The sequence below is a fragment of the Eublepharis macularius genome, chromosome 6 (assembly GCF_028583425.1).
Source record: "Eublepharis macularius isolate TG4126 chromosome 6, MPM_Emac_v1.0, whole genome shotgun sequence".
Classification (NCBI taxonomy): Eukaryota; Metazoa; Chordata; class Lepidosauria; order Squamata; family Eublepharidae; genus Eublepharis; species Eublepharis macularius.
The window spans coordinates 105,221,145-105,244,869 of record NC_072795.1 but is presented as its reverse complement, the minus strand read 5'-3'; the positions used below and the strand labels follow the sequence as shown (position 1 = coordinate 105,244,869).

The 23,725-nt window shown below is 39.4% G+C and overlaps 1 protein-coding gene across 1 annotated transcript in view; it reads left to right on the top strand.

Annotated features, from left to right (window-relative positions):
- Nucleotides 1-16,513, top strand: part of PTEN (phosphatase and tensin homolog) — a 66,895-nt gene extending 50,382 nt beyond the window's left edge. Inside the window, exons 6-9 of the mRNA XM_054982959.1 lie at nucleotides 5,153-5,294; nucleotides 7,837-8,003; nucleotides 11,443-11,670; nucleotides 13,692-16,513. Of these exons, the coding sequence (XP_054838934.1) occupies nucleotides 5,153-5,294; nucleotides 7,837-8,003; nucleotides 11,443-11,670; nucleotides 13,692-13,877 (723 nt within the window). The 3' untranslated portion in view covers nucleotides 13,878-16,513. The remainder of the gene's footprint in view (nucleotides 1-5,152; nucleotides 5,295-7,836; nucleotides 8,004-11,442; nucleotides 11,671-13,691) is intronic.
- The last annotated feature ends 7,212 nt before the right edge of the window (nucleotides 16,514-23,725 follow it).

The following is a 23,725-nucleotide window of genomic DNA, read 5'->3' as shown; positions in this document are numbered from 1 at the left end:
GCTGATCAGATTATTTATTTTTGAGCGCACAAACAAGACTCTTGTTCAGCTCTGCCTGTGATTGTTTCTTCATTTTCATTCAACTCTGGATTAACTCTTTTAGTTGGAAAGGGAGACTAGCAGCTGGCAACCTGTCCAGTCTCCCACTTTTACTAGTAAAAATGGGAGTAATCCTCCCTCGGCTTCCTTTCCTTTGAAGGGAAAACCAACACCTGTCATTCCCTTTCTGCGCATTTTTATGCACAATGCAAGGACAGGCAAGAGGCATGTCTAAATAGGCAATCCCAGACTGTTTCCAAGCAAATTGGGGTGAGGAGGATTAGTCTCTCATTGTGGGAATGAAAGTACAAGACACATGGGAACATAACATAACAGCAGGACTCAAAGGTAACAGTTTATTAGCTGTGTCACTAAAGCATGATTTTTTTTTAAATTTGCTGCACTGTGCCAATTGGCAATGGAGCTCTCTCCCCTGCTTGCATGCCATGCCAGTGCCACTTTTTGCCATTGTGTGTGCGCCACTTTCTTTGGGTCCGCTGTTGTGTGAGTTTTCGTGTGCTTGAAGAGAAACCTACTGGATTGATGGGTTTTTGGATGATGCAGTTTTTCATTAGAAGCTCGTTTCCTCAACTTCCTCTCCAAAAGAACTGTGTGCATGTGTGTGCATCTGCCCAACACTCAGTTTGGTGCACGCCTTCCCCAAACATTCTTTGGGGTCTATAAACATGGAATCCCGCTGTGTGCTCTCAAACTCGATGAGTCAATGGTTTAGAGGGAAGACTGTGTGTGTTCTGTGGAGTTTTGATGCAGTTGCATGCAAAAACAGCTGTCCCAGGGCCTCACTTCCCCACCCCACTTCGAAAAGAACAGATTGCATCTGTGCAACATCCATGCAACATGCTGAAACTCATGTAAACAAAACAAGTGGATCAAATTCGTGCTGGCACCAGCCAAGCCAGGATAAACCAATAAAGAAATGGAATTATTTCAGAAACCCCAGAACTGAAACTGAAATGGAAATTTTTCTTAGCACACACCCATAGTACCATCTTCCACTCAGGAGTGTCCTGGTGACAATCCAAGAACTGAGGCACTTTGGCTCACTAAACAGATCAGTACATTGCCCATGTTATGTGGTTTCTATTTTCCTTGGGAAAGATGTTTGGCTTCTTCTGCCACCCTCACTTCTGCAACTAACTGAGTACCTGTTCTTGAGCAGGGGAGGTCAGTTCAGCAATATGATGAGTGATGCCTTTCATATAAGTGACGTTCAAAAATTGAGATCAGCTGGCCACACTGTCGGTGCCCCAAATAATGTTCATCCAGAGAGACAGTTGCAGTGATTCAGAGATGGAACCATTTCTCTTGCTTACCTAATGATCTGTCTTCTATGTGTACATAGTGTACAACATTCTCTTCTGTGTTGTAGAAGTCTTTATTTAAATTCCAGTAACAAAAAAAGTTTTACTTTCTATTCTGAAGTCTTCTGATGCGATTGTTCAATCTAGACCCCCTTCACAGATGTAATGTTTTTCAAGGGAAAAGTGCAATAGAGATTGTCCCACCATCTTGGAAGTAAATTTATTGTAATTAAAACCTTCATAAACCTGCTTTTGTCCCAAATGATCAGGTCCTGAGGCAGGTAACAACCATAAAATCAGCACAACGTAACATAATCCCAAGAACAGAAGAACTAAACCAACTCTTAAATGTTCAATTAAGACTGTCTTTCAGGGCACCTGCAAGCAATCATAAGGATTTAAATGCTTTTATGAACAGTTCTGTTTTACAGGAGAGGTATAGATCTTCTGATTTCTTCTAAGAGGCCTTTCACAGCATTGGATCAGTCACAGAAAAGTTTATCAGCAGGCAATGACAGAAACGCCATAATGGAGATAAGATCAGTCAACAGGCATTGCTTTTCTGAAAACCTGAATGGGGTTCTATTCCTGGTTTTTACTTTATCTTAAATGGATGGGAGGCTTACACTCTGAAGAATTTTTCAGCTATCAATCTCATCTTTGCTAAATGTTTTTGGATGGTCACCATCTGCGTTGGGACTCAAAACAGGAACTGCTGTAAGGCCCAGTACTGCACAGCCTGTGGCATACTCACAGCTGCTGCATCCTGCATATAATAGCACTTTATGGGATGCAGTTTCTCTTCTGGATTAGGATCACCTTGACTGTACATGACTCAACAAGTGAGTTTGCAAGTCTTGGACACTATAAAGCCTGAGCTTGCAAGTTGCTTCCTGGTCAATTTGTCAGCATGTGAGGACATGTCCTAGGCTAAGTTTGGCTTTTTTTGCCTGTTTTCACACATCCTGATTTCGTGGAACTTAATCCTGCCTACCTTGGACTATTCTTCTTTCCTTTATCTGCTGCAGTTTGGACTGCTTATTCAGTATTCTGACCTTTATTCTGATCTCTACCCTACTTCTTACATCTGGCCCTTGCAGTCATTACTGTTCACTTTGGCTCCTTGCCCTCTGCCCGATATTCAGATCTGCTTCTGTGACTTGAACTATACCTAGTTTCCCTGCACCTCATATCCATTCTTCCACTGTGGACTTAAGGAGTTCAGTTTGCCTTGTATTTGTGTGTATGTGCTGTTAAGTTGCAGTTGACTTATGGCAACTTTAGCAAGGGGCTGTCAAGACAGATGAGAAGCAGAGGTGGTATGCCAGTGCCTTCCTCGGCAAAGTCTTCCCTTGGTGATCACCCATCCAAGTATTGACTCATCTTCGCTTCTGAGATGCGATGAGGTTAGACTATACCATGCTGCCTTCCTTCCCCACCCTGTATTTAAAGACTCATAATTGCTTGAGATTGAGACTCATAATTCTGTTTATTGATTTATTTATGCGTTATTTATTTAAAACGTTTCTGTTCCACCTTTATGCTCAGGTAGTCTTCAGGTGGCAAACATCAAAACATTCAAAATTTCAACATTAAAACAACATTTAAAATAAAGTATATAATATAAACATACATAAGATCAAAACCAGGGAGTCAATAACAGTCATTGGGGATATGCCATGCAAAATAAGTATGCACTTGCTGGCGGAAGGCAACAATGAGTCTCAGACTAATCTCTCTGGGGAGTGAATTTGAAAGTTTTGGCACCACAACTGAGAAAGGCCCTTTCTTGGGTAATCACCATCTAGCCTCAAAGGGCAGAAGCAGAGGGCTATGAAGATGATTGGAGTGAACAGGTAGGTTCATATAGGAGAAGATGGTTCTCAATTTATGTTGGCCTTAAGCCACACAGGCCCCAGCTACACAACTTTCTCCACTTTGCAATTGGGCAACTCCAGTATCAATACAAGGTTTCCCCCTTTGGACTATCTAGAGCTCCAAGGATGTTCACAAAGGGCATGGCAGTGGTGGCTGCCTACCAGTGTTGTCATGGGGTTGGCATCTTCCCCTGATACGCAAACCTTTCTGCCCCCATTTGGCCATCAAGATTATGACCTACTCTTGACAGATCATGGTCCTGGCCCAGCATACCCAAGGTTTCATGGCTTCTACCATTTTTGTGGTTCCCTTCACCAGACTCTACGAGGTAGGTTTGTTTTCTATGCAATTTCCATCCTCTTAGAAACTCCCAATACAAATGGTTCAACTGCCCTCAGATGGTCCATGCTGTACAGGAGTTATCACAATCTTCCTGCAAGGAATTCTCTTTGCCTTACCAGTACACATTTTCTTTGCTATTGATGCCTCCAAAGGGTATCCCCTGTAAACAGTGGGGTACTCTTATCAGGCAGGCCTGGTTTTAACTATCCTCAAGAGATCACACTAAATGTTATTTTTTTAAAAAATATATATTTTATTTCATTATAACAAAAAGGGAATACAGAAAAAAAGGATAAAGGAATATAAAGCTGTGTGCTCCAAGGACTATTGAAGTACAGAGTACAAAATCAGAACCTTTGTGTTAGAATAATAATTAAAAGTTTAGTGTATATATTTTTAAATAAACATGTATAGAATTCAAATTTATTTCTACTACTTGTCCTGAAAAAAACCCCGTCATTATTCCATTATTACCCGTCTTATCATTACTGTTTCATAAGTGCTAATGTTCTTGAGCTCTTTTTAGCATACAAATCCTTTGGTGGCTTTCTTGCCGGTCTTTGGAAGCAAAGTTGTCCAATTTGCTTCAGTGTTCTAGATAGAAAAAGCAAAGAAAACAAGTTTCAGGACACATACTATACCAGTTATGGGGCAAAGATGTACTGTACTGGATCATGCCTGGAGTAGACAAGAAAAATACTCTTGCAGACTCTCTTTGGAAGGGTCAGGCTGCTCACCATGACTGTCCTAGAACCAGTTGTCAGTTGGTGGGGCTGGCCAAACATAGACACGTTTTCTTCAGCAGTCAACAACAATTGCTGCTGTAGAGTGAGTCTAGGATACTGCTTTCTAAGCATTGTCTTTTTAAATTTTCTGGACCACAGACTTCCTGTAAATGTTTTCATCCTTAAAACATTCAGCAAAATACTGTACAACAAGGCAGATGGTGTCCTACTCACACCTAATATTGGCTTCATAAAGCGTGGTTCACAGTTGTGTTCTGTCTAGCCTTTGGACCTCATGTTCACTTCCCTCTGGCAAAAGGCCTCCTTTTGCAGAATTGAGGGAAAATATGTGGAGGTTGCCATGAACTGTCTTGATTTCACAAATAATAGTTCTTCAAGTGCAATCATTATAGCTACAGAAAGTGCTTCTAAACTTAAGGAAACCTGTCACATACAATTTTTTACTCATCCAAATGGAAGCATTGTTGTTAATTTACTTCGTACCATGGTTGGGATCCATTAATCTGTTCACTTACTTCTGTCTTTAGATATACTTTACTTCTTTTCTCAGGGATGGACTTTCTCCTTTCCAGTAAATCCTTATTGGAGAAACTGATTTGGATTTTGCATAAACTTTCTTTTGAGTTATATCAGTTAGATTTTGAGGCGTTGTGGGGTGTGTAAATTTTTCAACCCGTCACAATTGTGCAATTGGTAGCTGCTTACAAATGACATCCGTAATGAATTTTTAACAATTAAGAAAATGAGTTTCTTACCACAAGCTATGAGAATGCTAAAAATAATATATGTTCTTGGGCTAAGTTTTCTTTTTCTTTCTTTCTTTAGGGAGTAACGATTCCCAGTCAGAGGCGCTATGTATATTACTATAGCTACCTGTTAAAAAACCAACTGGATTACAGACCAGTAGCTCTGCTCTTTCACAAAATGATGTTTGAAACAATTCCAATGTTCAGTGGCGGCACTTGCAGTAAGTATTTTTAAATACCTATACCATGAAACTGTATCGTCTAATAACTATACTAAGAAGGGGGACAGTTACCCTCATTCCCTAATGCTGAGTTTGATATATTTAGACTCTTATAAAAACCATACTAATTTTTCAACCAAGATGTTTAAATTTACTATTGCAGGCCATTTAAATTCTTCCAGACCTTTGGAATGAATATTGTCTGGGACTGGATGCCCCACGCCTGGACATACCTGGGGGCAAGCAGGAGAGCAGGTCTGCCTGGACATGCTTGCGGCCTTTGTCCTTGCTTGGTTCCAATAGTGGTGGCCAGGACAGGGACAGCTAGGGGACTGACGGGGCAGGCAGCAATTGGTACAGCCCATTGGACTGGCCACACTGCTCTGCAGTGGGCCATGGTGCCCCTGAGTGTGTGTGGGGGGGGGGGGGAGCGTGCAGCACTGCAGCAGCCTGCATGTGCCTCAGCCAGCTAGTAGGCTCAGAGCAGGGCAGAGGGGAAAAAGAGCAGGGCTAGGCTTGGAATTCCTGAGACCAACCACCTTGTAGCTCCCTAGTTAAAAAGAGGACAGAATGACCTGCTAGGAGGACATGCCAGAGTCCTCTCTGACAACTTAGAGAGAGGATGCGGGTTGGATGGCAGGGCTGTGAGTGAACTGAGAAATACCCCTTATCTCTAATGCTTTGTAGCCCTAGCGCTCCAGTACAAGGGACACTGAAGGAAGCTTTGACCAGACAGATATGTTGTTGATAGTCACAGTAGACAATTCTGGCCTTAATGACTTTTCCAAATTATCTTGTTAAGTAGGTTAGGCTGAGAGAGAAACAGGCCTAAAGTTACTCAATGAGTGTTTGAATAGGGATTTGAATCCTGGTCTCTTTGACCCAGCACTCTATGGATTGCAACATGCACACCTGCTGAATTCTGCTAGATACTGTAGATAACTTGGCACCATGGCAATCATCTGTAGTGTGGTAAGAGTTGATGATTTAACTCAGTCAACCCACCCCACCCCCCGGTAAAAAAGTGTCAGAACTGGCCTAGGAGGATCGTAAAGTAGAATGAGAATTTTACTAATTTAAGGCTATTCTACAACGACAATGTGATTCCTTTTGTTGAACAAGGCTGGAGGGGCAGTAGGTCAGTGGTGTTCTGTGCATGCATTAAAGCGTCAGGTCCAGTCCCAGATATAGTATCTTACATCTTGGATGTAATGCTTACATAGTAAGAATAGTGTGCTTATCCAGAGATACTCGTCTTACTAGCTGTATAGTTCTGCTGTATCCACTGCAGATGCGATAAAACTAGGGAGTCACTTTGAAACTAGTACTTTGAATCTATTCAAAACAGTTAGTATATATCGTTATTATACTAAAGTTGGAAAAAATCACCTAAAACACTCTTTATGTGTCCAAGAATATTTAGTTTCTAAAATTAGGTCTGGATGTTGCCATATACTTACATGTGGGTTTATTCCTGTCCCCTTATGGCATGCACTGTAATAAAATGTATATTGCATGTTGCCACAGTTGCTGACGTCTAAAACTATTAGAACTTCCTCATTTGTAGCAGAGGAAGTAGGTACTAGATTTTTGTGTTAATTTTGAAGACTCTGACAACATACTATAAATGTCCTTGTTAGGTAACCACCTTAATTATGATGGTAGCCAAGGCTTTAACGTCTTTATTTTAGGTGACAGTTGAGTTCCATTTTTTAAGCTACATGGGTGCTCTGAGAAACATCATTGCTTCTATCCATCCATTTAATGGTTTATGCTTTCCAGTCCATTTCATGTATTGGGATGAATTATGCAATTGCCATTCTATATTTTGTGTAAGAGACTTCAGTGATTTTAGTTCTGGTCCCCCCCCACCCCCGAATATCTTGGTGTATTCCAAAGGTGAGATACTTTTGTATCTTCCATTCATGGCATCAAAATGCTGTTTCTGAGGCCTGTATTTTTCTGGCCCCTAAATATTTGACATCAAATGATACACTAACAGTGCAATCCTAAACAGAGTTAATCCAGTACAAGCACATTGTTTTCAGTGGGTTTAGACTGAAGTGACTTTTCTTCTGATTGCACTGATAATAGGGTAATTACTTTAGAATTAAAAATACAGGATGGGTATACTTAGTAAAATTTAATCTTGCCTGCAACAGTATGTATTTGTGTCAAGCCTGTAGTTGCATAAAACATTTGTGTATACTAGTTAGTTTTTGCACTAATCTACTAGTGATCCATTGCTACCAGATTTTTGTGCTCCGTTTGATCATTTAAATGATCAAACGGAGCACAAAAATGTTCTGTAGGAAGTTTTCAGTTATCTAGTGCAGATTTGATCTGAAAATACTGAATTCTGCTATTCATGACTAACAGCTTAATATGTAATATAGAAATGTTGGCATACCTAAACAACATACCTAAATATAGTGGTTATTACTGAGAAACATTTATTAATACTTTGCAGTAAGTTGTTTAGCTGTGATTGTTGAACTTAATTTAAACTGCTTATTATGAAATTACTGTTTTTGTCATATAGATCCTCAGTTTGTGGTCTACCAGCTTAAGGTAAAGATATTCACCTCCTCTTCAGGACCCACAAGACGTGGAGATAAATACATGTACTTTGAATTCCCTCAGCCATTGCCAGTTTGTGGTGATATCAAGGTGGAATTCTTCCATAAACAAAACAAAATGTTGAAAAAGGTTTGTCTTCTAATCAGAGATGTTCATGTTTGTCATTTTCCTTAGTTCTAAATGGGTGGATTTACACATTCTGACAAATTATCGTAGGAGGCACAAGTCACATTTCTATGAAAGTTGGGAAGTGAGATGGATAGACAGTTTTTAGAGGGACAGACTCCTTGAGAATCCCTTGCTTATAACTGTAACAGTGAAATCCTAAACAGAGTTACTCAAGTCTACACCCATTGATTTCAGTGGGTTTAAAGTAGATTAAGTCTGTTAAGGATTTCAGTGTAATCTTATGAAGGCATGCATAATGGCCCAGTTCTGAAAGGACTGAGACTTTTTGACTAGATGCAGTTGGTAAGATGTTCTTCCAGACATTCCTGGGATGGAAAGGGCCAAGCGCTGCAGCATTCACACAAATTCTTCAAGGCTGCAAGTCCAAATGAGATGCAAGGGCAAGGAGGGGGGCTTTATAAGTCTGTCCTCTTGGTGTGTAAAGTAGGATGGTGTGTTTTGTGTACAATGTTAATGTCAAGAGGTGCATGGCTAAGTCTGTCCCCACCCCACCCCTGCACACCCATCCATGTTGTATCACTCCAGGCACTTTTTGCCCAGCTCTTTTCTGGTATCATTTGGGAAAAGGAGATTTGGGTAGTAAATTAAGGGGTGTTAGGGTGGAGCACCAGATGAGAATAAATCAACCATGACTGCTGCTATTGCACCTAGCCTGGCTCTGAGTAAACAGAGAAGGCCAAACTCTGTCAGCAAGCCCATTTCCTCTACAGTTATAAAGCCTGCCACCCATTATTACTCCAGACTTTCTCTGGAGTCAGTTTCACTCAGTTCACTGCATTAAGTCATTATTTATGAAATAAGGTTGCAGGCTGGAGCCTAAAGACATTGACTGTGCATGGTGAACTCCCCTAAGCAAGCATGAATGTCCTCTGTCATGTGTAAGTTTACAGATTGGTCTGAGAGATTATTACAATACAGTGAGGTTTGGAGCATTTGAGAATGGGCAGTTTTGCAGTTTTGAAGGATATTGTTGAAAGAAAGATATTTTTATGAATGCAAACCATAGGCTTGTAATGAACTCTTAGTTTAATTGATTTAATCTATTATCTTGATTCATCTATTAATTAAAATTTGCATAGAAGTAAAACCAGTAGTTCTGAAATTAATTTTAGATGATGCATGCCTGTGTTGTAGCAGGCATCATCTTAGAAGCACTGCTTCCTGTGTGGGAAAGAAGCCATTTCTAAAGATTTAAAAAATAATTTTAATAATACTTAGAATCACCTTTTTAATTTATCAGGAGATTTTTAATTAGCTTAGTTGAATTAAGACTAATCTAATGCACCCTTCCCTGTGAGCAAGTCCACTAAAGATAACAGGATTGTGTTGTAATTTTTGCAGCTGTTAAATTGTGTATGTAAAAGGTATTTTATGAAACTCCTTGCAACTAAAAAAAATCCATGTTAAGTATTGCAGTCACCTAATTTCTCTGTGAATATGATAAACCCTTTGATAATTTATTAACTGCTTAAATTAATTTTCTTTCAAAATCTACTCTTGCCTTGTGGGAAACGTAGGTGTAGAAAGCTTGTTTTAAAAAGATACAAAACATTATGATACAAAAAGGAATGACATTCTATTTTTAAAAAATTAAGAAAAACGTACAGTTTAATTGCTTCTCTGACATACCCATTCCATGGCACAATATAGAGTCTCTGTACAAATTTAAAAATCAACCTGTTTTCAAAAGGATGAAAAACTTCTGCATTTGGGTGGCATGGATAGGAATAAAGTAGGTAACTAAACAGTGGAAACATCCTGTTGAAGATTAAATGGAAAAGAAAGCAATAGCTTTTCTAGAAGGTAATCAAACTGTATTGCTTATGACAGTTGTAGAAATATCTTGTTGTCCTGATGATCGTGGTTCATTTCCCGCCCTCTGTCCTTGCGAACTTTTGTTCTTCACAGTGGAAATCAGCTTTGGTAGGGTAATGGTTAAAGTAGGCCCTCTACTGGCCGCAATATTCTCTTTATTCAACATCAGTAACTTCTTTGAAACATACTTGCTTTATATTGGTCTGCAAAAGTACTTGTCTCTAGAGGTTCAGTCTTGCTAGCCATATAAATATCATGCTTATATTACAAACACCAGTCTTGTGCGTATTTTCTAGTTAGAAAAGCAGTATACATAAGCCCTATACATCACAAAGGTGCAGTTACTTGAATCCCTTTCTGTCCGAGTTGTCTGGAACAGTATTGGTTTGCCTATATGACCTTTTTAAACAGCTTTTGGTAGAGTTTACCCAGATATTTGTAAAGAGAAGCACTTCAAATTCTTTTACAATCCTTTAAAATTAGGAACAAGAAATGTTCATTCATTTTTGTTGTCTGGGGAGGAGCGAATTAGCTACATAAGAACATAAAGGGAAACTTCCTCTCACATCTTCTCTCAATGGATTTGCTGTATATATCTTGTACAGCAGTACAGAAAGATGTTTATTTAAAAGATTTATTTCCAGCTATTTGTTCAGAGTAGCAGCTCTCATATCCCAGACTAACCTGATCTTGTCAGAGCTTGAAAGCTAAGCCAGGATGGGCAACCACTGAGGAAGATTGGAAAACCACCACTGCTCATCTCTTGGCTTGAAAACCCCATGAGGGAGTCACCATGAGTCAGTAGCAACTTAGTGTCAAATGTTATATAGGTGCTGGAATAGTTTAGACTAACCTGAGCTAAACCACCAAGCAAGTCCAGCGTTGCTATGCAGAGGCAGGCAGTGGCATACCACCTGTGCTCATCTCTTGCCTTGAAAACCCTCTGGGGTCATCATCAGTCAGCTGCTACTTAACAGCACTTTACATACATATTTGATTAGATGATCTTTAACTTTAAATTATTTTTCTCTGGCAACCTTCAACACCTGCCTTACACTAATGACAAGCAGGATCTTTCTTTTCAGCTTGCTGGGTCATAATTTCTTACGGGAAACTATCAAATCAAAAATAGAAGATGTGCAGCCTAAGTCTAAATATTTATTAATGAGACCTGTCTATATGGCTGTATACTGTCAATATTGCAGTCACAGTATTTCCTCCCTATGGTGAATTTTAGGTCCAAGTATTGGTGAGAAGAACTACCGCTTCTCATCAATCATTGCCATGAATAGTTATGCCTAATCTAGCCATACAGTTTGCCTTGAACATTTGACAGCACTAGATAGATACATCAGGGGTTGTGCAGAATGAGTAACAGATTAGGGAAGTATGCCTTCTATACCAAGATAGTTGTGTGTGACGTTTATGGTAAATCTTTTAAAACTACACTGAGGTCACTTGCATCATTGGATTCTGTACCACTGGAGTTGTCTTATGCCATTCTCATCACAAAAATCACAGTTGGGGGTATAATAATATGCTTCTGCTTTTTCTCCTCTCTTAGGACAAAATGTTTCATTTTTGGGTAAATACATTCTTCATACCAGGACCAGAAGAAAATTCTGATAAAGTAGAAAATGGAAGTCTTCTTGGAGATCAGGAACTTGATGGCATTTTCAGTACAGAGCGCTCAGATAATGACAAGGAATATCTAATACTTACACTAACAAAAAATGATTTAGACAAGGCAAATAAAGACAAGGCAAATCGTTACTTCTCTCCAAACTTTAAGGTAAGTATTTTCAAAGCCTTCCCCTAATAGAGCTTCAAGTGTGCTTAGTGATTTGAAGTATGCTATACTTTGTAAAATAGAAGTAATTTACTGTATGCCTTCAGTACATGCTTGATAAATTAGTAATGAATGTCACTTACTATAAAATTATTGTATTTATTTAAAATATTTATGCACCACTTTTCCTGAAGCATGTAAAGTGGTATGTGAAGAGGTTCAGATTTAAGAGAATTAATTTTATGTTCAACTGTGGTGTATATTAAGCCTGCTGAAACACAAGATTCTCCATTGCATTTATATTTTCCTGTGTATGCATTGCAACAAAAATACAGAGCTGGATGAAGCACACAGCTTTTTCATATTAACTATATTATGCAAAGTTCTATCTATTGCCCCTGATTTGACGAGGTTCCTCCTTAACAGGTTTCAGCTTCCTTTGGATTCTACCAAAAATCAGTAAAAAAGAAACACTAAGTTTAGTATGTGAGAAAGAATTAGAAGAATTTGGCATTTATCTGCTTTTTATTGTTCCACTTCATAAGTCTGGTGTGTGTGCGTGCGCACGCACACGCACACATACATGCAGGGGGCCTGCAAGGATTTGCAGAGAACATATCATTTTCCCTTCCCCCAATATTACATCTTTCTCTTTCTTGAAAGCCACCTCCAAAGGCTCTCCCCTTTTACTGCTTCCTTCTATCCTTCCCACACATCCCAACCTACCTTTATCTGTCCCCTTGTCTTTAGCCTCCCCCCCCTTCCTGGTAGTCTTTCCCCAGGAAAAGTCTGGCTCAGTTGTGTGATACCAGCTACCAGGCTGGACCAAGTTGTGTGGTGCCTACTGGGCTGGGCCCAGTTGTATGATGGGGAATCTGCAAGGACTTGCAGAGGGGTACTTCACTTCCCTCTGTATCTCCCTCCCCACACTATTTCTTTCCTCCTAGTAGTCCCCATATCCTTAACATTTCCATTTCCTTCTTTCCACCCACCCACCAACTTGTCTTTTATTTGCCCCCATCTTTAGCTGGATTTATTTATGTCAAACGTACCCCACCTTTCACTACAATGAGAAACCAAATCAGCTTTTATTGTTCTCCTCTTTTATGCTGACAACAGCCCTATAAAGTAGGTTAGGTGGACTGGGGATTTGAGCCTGGATCTTGCAGGATCTTAATCTGAAACACTAATCACTAAATTACACGCAAGTAGCATGGTATCAAATCTCCTGGTGTTTGCTGCCAGGCCTAGCCCCAGTGAGTCCTCCCTCTCTGGGAGCCCTACTCTCCCTCTCTCTTTTATTGATAGACATCAAGGCTTCAGCTGGCAATATTGTTGTGGTTGTTCAGCAACAGCTACTGAGGGCATTAGTTCCTTAAAGCTGCAGGTGCTGCTTCTATTATTTTGGGGGAGGGGGGGATTAACCCCCAGGTGGGTTTTTTTTTTTTAAGATTTCAGTTTTTTCTGCAAACCTGGTGTTCTTAGGTTTGTAGAAAGATCTGTCATTCTGTTTATGCCTCCAGTTTTGGGATTTGAGTATTCACAGCTTTAGCCATGTTGAGAATTAGAGAGGGGAGGGGAACTCCTCTTTGTTTTGGTGAGCATGGTATTCTGCTAATAGGAATAACTATTGGCTGGATCCTAAAAATGTCAGTAAAAATGAAACATGAAAAATGAAAAGGACAACTTAAAAAAAATGTGAAGTAGCCAAATATGTGGAGCCTTTGCTGCATAAGCTGTTGGATCACTGTAGAGGAAATGTTGTCAGCAATAATAAGCTTTAAATTTTTGCTGCCTTGAAGGCCTTCATTTATTCATATATTGGTTGTACCTGCTTCTCTGCTTTGCACTTTCTTAGGTTTTAATCCGTAGTGTTCCTTTAATAGAAACATTGTATACAGACAAAGTAATATCAAATTTTAGCAATTATTAGCAATATTTCATATTATGAAATATGAGAAGATCCCTCTTTTTCTGTTTCCAGCAGATAAATACTTATTTCTGCAATCATCCTCTTTTTCTAGGTGAAGCTATTTTTCACAAAAACGGTAGAGGAGCCATCGAATGCAGAAGCAAGCAGCTCAACGTCAGTAACACCGGACGTTAGTGATAATGAACCTGATCATTATAGGTATTCTGACACAACTGACTCTGATCCAGAGAATGAACCTTTTGATGAAGATCAGCATACACAGATTACAAAAGTCTGAATATTTTTTTTAATTTGGGAAAAAACACCACAAAGAAGAAAACTTGAATAAACTGAACTATGGACCTTTTGAAATGGCAATAGGACACTGTGTCACAATTATCAGTTGTAGGAACCTTCCTGACCAATCTCATTTTGCCCTATGAAGCCGCCGGGCTTGACACTTGTTGTCCAGTTGAGGAAAAAAAAGGTTACGTAGCTATGTTATGTATATACCTTTTTGTGTCAAGAGGACATTTAAATTTCAATTAGGAAAACATAAAGATGGCACTTTCCCATTTGATTCCAGTTTTATAAAAGTGGAGACAGATCTGATGTGTATACGTAGGAATTTTCCTTTTGTGTTCTGTCATCAACTGAAGTTGCTGTAAAGCTCTTTCTAATACACAGGTTCACATCCTGCCCCTTTCTTTGCACTTACGTGGCAACAGATAAGTCTGCAGTTGGCTTGGAGAAGTAATGGGGTTTTACTACATTTGAATGCATGTAATATGGATAGGAGAGTGGAAAGAGAAGCTCAGAAAGGAATGTTTTGTGCTGGACCCTGGACTGTGTACCATTTCCAGCTTACTTACATGCACCTCTTCAGCATGCTACAGTAATAAATCCTGGACATTTGAGGAATCGCCGCTGTCACTGCTTGTTGTTTGTGCATTTTTTTTTATTTTTTAAGCGTAATTGGTGCTAGAAAAGGCAGCTAGAGGGAGTGGTTCTGTGTTAGGGGTACAGGAATGAACCTTCCACAACATCTTAAGATTAAAAAAAATGAAGGGATATGAAACCAACGCGGATACATATGAAACACAGTAACAATGACTTAACCATACAAATGTGGAGGCTGTCTACCAGAAATGGGCCTAAACTATAGTTTGTGCATTAGTTGATGTGTCCCCAGCTGTGGATGGAAAAAGAAGACTACAGCTTTTGTTGTAGACTTTTCTTAAAACACACATACTCTGTCTCAAACAATTGCTTTTTGAAGCTTCATAGTGTAAAATCCCTTGTGTTTATTGGCATTAAGTTTGTTCATCAGCAGTGGTCCCTCTTAATTAAATGAATTTGGAATCCTTATTGCCCAGTCCACTAGCATTAATAAATAGGGTATAAATCATAACTTGTCAAGGCAGAACTCGGACTGAATGCTAAACAGAGGGGCAGCATGCTCCCACATTCATTGGTGAATTTTGCTCCCTTTTCTAAATCCTGTGTTGTAGTTGCGTGCCTGTAAGATCATACTGACTTTAGTGGGAGTTGTGTATAACTACACAGGATAATAGCTTTCATCCATAATGTGAACCTTTTACAAAGCTAATGTTGAGGCTTATTTTGATCCCATTACACGATTCCATAGATGAAACGGATTGGCAAGAGTTGACTATCAAATCACCATAGACTCTTTATCTGTGATTTTAGTTTAACCTGAATTTTGACAAACAATTTGAAAACCACATTAACCAACTAAAAAGTTTGTGCTTTAAAATATTTGGATGTTGACAGTGTTCGGTGTCTTATAGAACTTTATCTTGTACAGTTCTACTGTGTAAAATGGGAGGGCCAGATGGGAATAGTTTAATGGCCTTTTGCACTGTTGTTCTTCCTTTTGGAATGTGAAGGTCTGAATGAGGGTTTGGATTTTGAATGTGTCAGTGGTTCTGAGAAGCCTTGCTTACGTTTTTATGGTATAGTCATTGAAAAAGGAAAATGGCATTATATATTATATATAATATATATTATGCATACTCTCCTATACTTTATTTCAGCTACCATCCCTATAGAACATGGCAAGAATTACTATGACTGAAAGGTTTGAGTCCTGATTAAAACTTTATTTATGACAGTATTCATTAGCTTGAAAATGCATTCTTGTAGGTAATTTCTTGAGTTTCTGGACTGTGTGCTTAAATTCTTGGATGTGCAGCCGCTTACATGTCTGAAATTACTTGAAGGCATCACTTTGACAGGAGCTTACTCTTAGGCCCTGTGCCATCCCTAGTCATCTGTAGCCCCATTTAAAATAGCTCGTCACAGTAGTTAAAGGGCAGTCATATAAAATTGCACCAAGGTTCTTTGCTGTGGCACAAGTTGTAAACTTAAGGGACGTTTACACACAGCATCAATTGTTTTCAGCTTTAAGAAACAAGAAGAAATAAAGGTTAGGGTGCCAGTGTGCAGTTCCTTGTTTAAATTCTAGCAAATGTGCAATATGTTAACGATGCCTGTGGTTGCCACAAAGTGCCTCGTTTACCTTTTAAAAATACTGTTAATGTGTCATGCATGCAGATGGAAGGGGGTGGAACTGTGCACTAAAAGGAGGCTTTAACTGCAGTGTTTGGTAGAGCTGCCTCTTTACTCCGCCAGTTCAAAATTCTCAGTCTGTTTTCATATAGAGTATATATACTAAAAAAAATGTCTGTTAAGCAGCCTTATTCTGATTCAGCCTCTTCAGATACTATTGTGCTGTGCAACAGTGGCTCTGTGTGTAATGCTATGCACTGAGGATACACAAAGCAAGAAAATGACATGTACAGGATAATGTCTCATACAAATCAAATGTCCGTTTGTTATTGTGTTTAACAGCCCTTTATCTTAGTGTTAAAACTCCACTTAAAACTGATTAAAGTCTCATTCTTGTCACTGTGTTGGGTGTATTATTATAAAATACTAATTTCTGTAAAATAATGAAAAGCATATATGGTAAGAACAGTGAGGATTATTTATCGGACAGCAATTTAAGGCAAAGCTAATCAGGGTTTTTTTAGATTCAGCTCTGTGAGGTTATTGATGTGGTTTTGACTGGATTTTGGAAGTAATCGACTTTCCCAAGCTTTCTAATGTAACTACATTAGTTCTGTTGCATTAAAGGGGGCATAACTCTAATAAAGCAGTCTTTACAATCTTTGCAAGTTCAGCTGCAGGCATTTCCAGTTAAAGGTCATACTTGGCAAGACTGGGACATTAAGAGAGCTACTGCCCGTCATGGAAGACAGTACTGAGCTAGATACACTGAGGCAAAGAGTGGACTAAGAGAGCTCCTTGTTTATCAAAAGTTGTAGAACAATTACTTTTGTTTCAAAGTCTGTCTAATACAGACATTCTGTATTTTACATTCTGGGCTGTTCCATAGTAAACGGTCAGCATGAATATAGTAAACTTGGGCTTATGAGATCATTTCTCTACATTTTGTAGCTTTCAAGTCTCACTGTTTCTAGAAACTAGTATTTTTATAAGGTAAACTGCTTCCTACGTAAGAAATCAAATGTTACTACTAAAATTAGAGATTGTTTCAACAGTGATATTTAATAATTGAACCCATTGATTTTAGATCTTGTTTAATTTCAGTACTTAGTATGCTTGTGAGATTCTGTACGAGTCTTAATAGAGACCATTTGAATTGCTTTGCCATTTGTGTGTGAAGGAAGGAAGCTATCTAATGTCTATTACAACGTTGCTGTTCTTATATTCTTTTCATGTTTGTAAAATGAACATATCTGGCATGCATTTTTTTCTATATGTTCTTGTCCTAGGTACTTTGTACCAAATTATTAGCTTTCAAAACTTGCTTAGTTCTAGAATACAACATGGTATAAACTGATGCTCCAGACAAGTTTACTGAAATGGACATTTAAAAGTTGAGGCTTGTACAGCTTTAACATCACAGAGCTTTAACATCTACGGTGTGATGTGTAGTCGCGAAGAATGCTAGAACAATTAGTGTCTGTTGCTTTAATTAACTTCAAAGTTTAACATTGCAGGTTTTCCATACAAGGAGTCAAGTTTGTGATGTGAGCATGCATAGAGAAGGAAAATGGTACATTTAAATATATCAAAAATTCTTGAGGATGTAAATGATTATATGCCTTTCTAGTTAGGTTCTTTCTTTTTACTAAGAGCTTGTTTAGTAAGTACTTGTTTAAACCATAGTTTTACTTTCCAATTTGTCTTCAATATACCTAAAATATGACCATAATCTTTAATTCCCACACTTAGGAATCTATGCAATCTTCACATGTCGTGCATACACAAGCCACAGTGTGGCTTTGAAAGGGATTCATGCTTCTACTGCTCCTCATCTTGACTAGATGTAATAATAACTTGCTTTTTGTTTTCTTCCGACTGTGTAAAGGGAAGCATAGGAGCCTTCTCTAGTTTTTCATTTGGAAGCCTTTCCCTGCCACCCTGGTTGTATCATGTGTCCCCCCATCAAAAAACACGCATTTCTTTCATTCTCTCTCGACCTGCCCTGAGCACACCTGTATCACTGTGTCTACCATCTTGTACAGCCAGGGTTGTCACTGGAAGTTGCTTGCTCCATTCCAAAGATTGTACTGGTTTCTTTGCAGGAGCTATATTGTCCTCTTGTGCTACTCCTGCTTTTAGACATTAGGGGTGCAATCCTGTGCACTCTTACCTGAAAATAAGCACCATTGAACGCAGAGAAACTTCTGAACAGATATACATACATATTAATTTTTTTTGCAGAATTTTTACCCGGCTTTTCTGTCACCAAGACAGCTAATGAATTAAAACATACAAATTAAAATCTCAAATGCCAGTAAAACCAACACATAAATACATCTTTAAAACCAGAGCTTAAAATATATACAAAAGAGAGAAACAACAGTTTAAAACATTAGGGAGGGAGGAGGGCTCAGCGAGGGAAGGGCAAGTGAAACAAGTCTTCAACCACTGGTGGAAGACAGCAACAGAAGGAGACAGGTTAATCTCCCTGGGGAGAGAGTTCCAGAGTTTTGGTGCCACAACTGAGAAGGCCCTCACTCAGGTTGCCACCCACCTCATCTCAGAAGGCAGGGGTTACCACAGCAGGGTGTCTGAAGATGACCATACTGAGTATCAGAGTTGTATATTTTGCCACTGTGGAGCAGAACCAATGGAAGCAGTGCAGGCACAACCTAAATCTGAATTGTTTTAAAGTAATATGCTATAAGATTTGCAGTCTTTTTGCTAATTAACCTTAATCACATGCCTCCACCTTTGTGGAGGAAGTTAGAACAGCAAGGACATTAAGATATATGCTTCGTCTGAAAAGAGGAAGTATGGGCAAAATCATAAAAGAAATCCACCCATGCCTGTTTCATTTTGGCTTCCTCTTGCTTTCTGTCACATTCAAAGTGCTTGCATAAAATTCTGCACAGAACTGGTGTAAAACTATCAGCTTGATTTATGTTGAGTGGTGCAAAGCTTAACATGATTAAAAATGCAAGTCCAGAAACTTGCTGCTGCCATAATGTCAAAGGGATGTCGACATTGGGGTGTGTGTGTGTGTGTGTGTGTGAATGTTTGCTATTGTTTAGAAAATATGCAAATGTTATTTTTCTTAAATAGATATTAGAACAGGGCGGTGTTGATGCCTCCTTATTAAGGTTCTATTAAGGTTCTATTAGTGTTGGTACACATTGAGACTTTTCAAAAAGGGGTTTCGCAGTCGCAATTTGAAAGATTGCTACAATCCTCCTGTCTTGAACAGTTATTTACTGGCATCTGATGTTCTGCAGAAGCAAATGAGGTGATGTTTAGTTGATAAAGGATCATGCATTTGGCTTTCTGTAGATAATATTCTATCCTTAGATGAATTCTATCATTTATAAAAATTGTTTGCTGCTCCCATTCATACGCTTTCTAAACAAGAAATGTTTAGCATCTTAATCCTTTTTCTGTCCGTCCAACAAAGGAACCTTGCTCTTCCTGTACACGTAGATGGTTTAGCTGGTAGGTTGAGCCCTTCCCTTGGGAGTGCATGGCTGTTTATTTCAGTCATCAGTGGTGACAGCATCCTACTTTGCTCCTTTAAGAGAAGGATAATACTTTCTCTTCTTTTTTTAAAGGTTTGCTTGGTCTCTCAGATGCCTTCTCATTCCTTTTATGCAGACTTTGAGAAGTGTCTTTCCAGAGCTCTCATCTTCCATTTCTAAGGTTCTGGTTGGATAACATCCCTATGTTAAGTTTTTTTTAATTATTCTATATACTGAATTAAAATTATTCTACCAGTTTCATTCTGGATCTCTATTCCAACTAATGTCTTAAGAAGACTCTTGAAAGCTTATAGTCTGAAAATCTTGTTTTCTAAGCACTGGAACGGAACAAGATCCAGGTCAAAGAGCACATTAAAGACCAACTATAGATCTTGCTCTTTGACTGCCGACCAATGTGGCTACCCATCTGAAACCATCAGAAGAGAGGTTATCTAGGAGCACTGTGGAAATTCACCTTGCTAAAAGCTTCTAAAATCAGTTGAAACTAGCGTTTGGTTGGATTAGTTGAGGTAGCTTCAGCCTCTGTTGTCGTAAGAGGTGTACACAAATTCCCATGAGTGTTCACAGATGGAAAGGAAACTGCACTGATCCTTTAAGACTGACTGTGTGGGCAGAAGCCAGCTACAGCGAGCACTTCACAAGTGAGCCCTGGCAGCTGACACAAAGAGAGGTGCCAACCAAGGCTTGCAATCTACAGGAGTGAAAATCAGAGGAAGGAAGAATGCATGAGAAAGGTCTCAGAAAGGAAAGGAACCAAGGAAAGGAGGCAAAGGATGGAACTAAATTGGGGGGAGGGGGGCGGCCAGGGAAGAAACCAAAGAGCGTTTAGGGTTTAAAATCGTTATAGGATTGGAAACAGTAGAAAAGAGCAAGAGTCCAGTAGAACCTATAAGACTAACAACATTTGTGGTAGGGATGAGCTCTTGTGAGTCACAGCTCACTTCTTCAGATACCAGCTGTCACTCACAAAAGCTCATACCCTACCACAAATTTTGTTAATCTTACAGGTGCTTCTGGACTCTTGCTCTTTTCTACTGCTATAGACAAACACTGCAACCCATCTTGATCTATCTACAGGACTGGAAGGTAGAGATGGGGGGGTTAAACCCATACTTGGGACTGGGAAGAGTTTAGATGAAGAGAGAGCAGCCAAATACTTAGAAGTATAGGTGGGAATACCCATGTGGGCTTATTTTGAGGGAGAAAGACTGGGTTCCATTGATGTAACTTGGGACCTAGGCCTTGCACAGGAGGCTTTATCTTGGATACTAAACTATAAAATAAAGGACATCAGGTTTCTGCTTGCTGAGCTGTCTTAAGATCAAAACCACAACCACTATGTTGGGCCTCATTGAGACTTCTGGCTACCTGCCAGAACTGTGCCGGTTCCCTGGGACTTGGTGTGACAATTTTAGGACAGGTACAGAGTGACTAAGAATTATTTCCAATAGGCTTCTTTTAGCAAGAATCTGACTTGACTTTGTTCTTTTCCAACTCGGTTGCCTATAATTTTATAAGAACATTTGGGTTACCAGAAATTTGGGAAAGGGAAGAATTTATATACAGAAAGTATTATCACATACATAATACAAAGTAAAATAAAACAAATTTTGTATAATGGTAACTGGGAAATTCTATTTCGGCAGGAGTATTAACTTTTAAAAGTTGGCTTTTCTGTCTTACTCTCTTTAAAAAAAAAAAAGCTAAGATGGTAATGGCGCTGATGCAACCCACTTGAAGTTTCTTATCTCCTCTTCAGAAACCCAAGCTTTTAATGATAAATATCATGTTAGTATTGTTCAGTCAGTCTCTTAAGCCAACCTTCAACATGAAAGTTTCTGAGGCAGGTTACAAAAATGATTTGTAAGTGTCAGAAGTAACTAGCATTAAATATAAGAACTTTTTAAAAAGCAGTAAAACACACAAGGCTTTAGTAACAAAAAATATTAAACATACAAAACAACAAGCTTAAAAAACAGGGTTTGTAGCTTGTTGATAGAACATCTTTGTACACAGAAGGTCTCAGGTTCAACCCTCAGCATTTCCAGTGAAAAGAATCAGGCGGTGGATGAAAGACCCTCTGCTTGAGACCCAAGAGAGCTGCTGCCCCTCAGAATAGCTTTCAAAGACCAATGAACTGACTTGGTATAAGGCAACTTCATGTGTCGCTCTAAGTAGTTACAGAATATAAAAGCCGTGGTAATCTAAAAAGATGCTTTGCTGCATTAATATTCAGAGGCAGGAAACTTAAAACCAGAGTTAGGAGGAAACATCAGGGCAAGGCCTTCCTGCCTTTGCCCTGTTTGTTGGTTAGCCACTGTATGAAACAAATTGCTGGACTAGGTGAACAACTAGTCAGGGTTGCCAACTCTGGGTTGAGACATTCCTGGATATTTGACGGGTGTGGAGCCTGGGGAAGGTATAGTTTGGGGAAGGAAACGACCTCAGAGGGGTATGCCATAGAACCCATCCTACAAAGCAGCCATTTTCTCCAGGAGAACTGATCTGTATAGTCTGGAGCTCAGCTGTGACACTGGGACATCCCCAGGGCCCACCAGTAGTGCCCTTAAGTTCTCCCCAGATTATAGTAGTATGTTAAAAGACATACTTTTGTTCTAGACCAGGGGTCCCCAACCTTTTTGAGCCTGCAGACACATTTGGAATTCTGACACACACTGGTAGGCATAGCAATATGACTGCCACAAAATGGCTGCTGCAGGAGATGGAAGCAGCCACAAAATTGCTTACCTTCAGTAATGCAGTGACTATCTTTGTGCTCTGGAAGCAGTTTCTGCCCAAACTATTTTAAAAAATCTGCTCAGCCAATCAATGCCCCAATGGCCATTAAGAAGCCATGCTTTGCAAAAACCCTACCTGGCCACACCCACTTTCTAAAAAGAATTGGTGTGCACCATGTTAGAGATCCTTATCCTAGATCATGTAGGGCTTAAAAGGTATTTATTATTACTTTGAAATGCACTTGGAAGACAACAGCCAACCTGCATATGTTGTTAAAGGCCTGTGGGATGTGTGCTCTATATAATTTGCACCACATTTTGCTGCTACATTTTGGACCACTTAAATCTTCTGAACTGCTTTCAAAGGCAGCCCAAATTCCCAAAACTTTCTGTACAGGGTCACCGCATTGCACTTTAGTCTTTTTTTGCTTGGAGTGGATCGTGTTGTTACTCAGTGTCATGAATTTCCGTTTTGTCAATAGATCAAAAGTACATCAGGATTCTCACAGCTTTAACCTGTGGGTGTTGTGTGTGTATGCATGTGCACACGTGCATGTGCATATTAGTGCAGAGTAGTAATCAAAGTAGTACGTAGTATATATGTGCAATTATTTTAGTCAAGATATTAGAGTTATAAATTAGATTTTAGGCAGAGGAGAAGGAAAGGGAGGAAACAAAAATGGAGTGGAATGAATGTTAGCAAGCAGGTTTTTATTGGAGGCAGATTTGGGTATGTGGGAAAATGCCTTTTTGACCAGGGAAGATGAAAACGAATAAACAAAACAAATGCCTCAAAACCAAATTATGTGCAGTAGATCAAAGGCACAGTCATTTAGGAATGTAAGTTAGCCTTTACCCAGCCATAACTGCTGTCTTGACATTTGTCCTCTTGGATTTTGGGTTCTTAATGATGTTTGAATAGCTTCAGCCTGCATGGGGCTTCTACCAACCCTTTCTTAATGGTTTGAAGAAGTGGTCAGGTGGCCTTTTGTTTTGTATAAGGAAGCCCTGTTTGACTTCTAGGATTAAAAGGGTAACTCAGCTTCAGTCTCATAGCCTTCACTCCCATCACTTACCTATAAGGCTGCCATTTCACAACTGAGACCCTGCATACAATTTTTTTCAATTGTCCAATTGATTACAAGGCCTCCTTGGCTGCTCCTGCCTGCTTCTTCCTCCAGTCTTGCCTTCTTTCTTCATCTGCAAAAGAAGGGGCAGGGTTCAGTCTGTAACTGATGGGCTGAACTCATCTAAGAGCCAGACTACAGGGGGCAGTGGCCAAAGGTCCATTCCGTGGCCTCCTCCAACACCATTTTAGAAGCATTTGTAGTTCTTTTAAA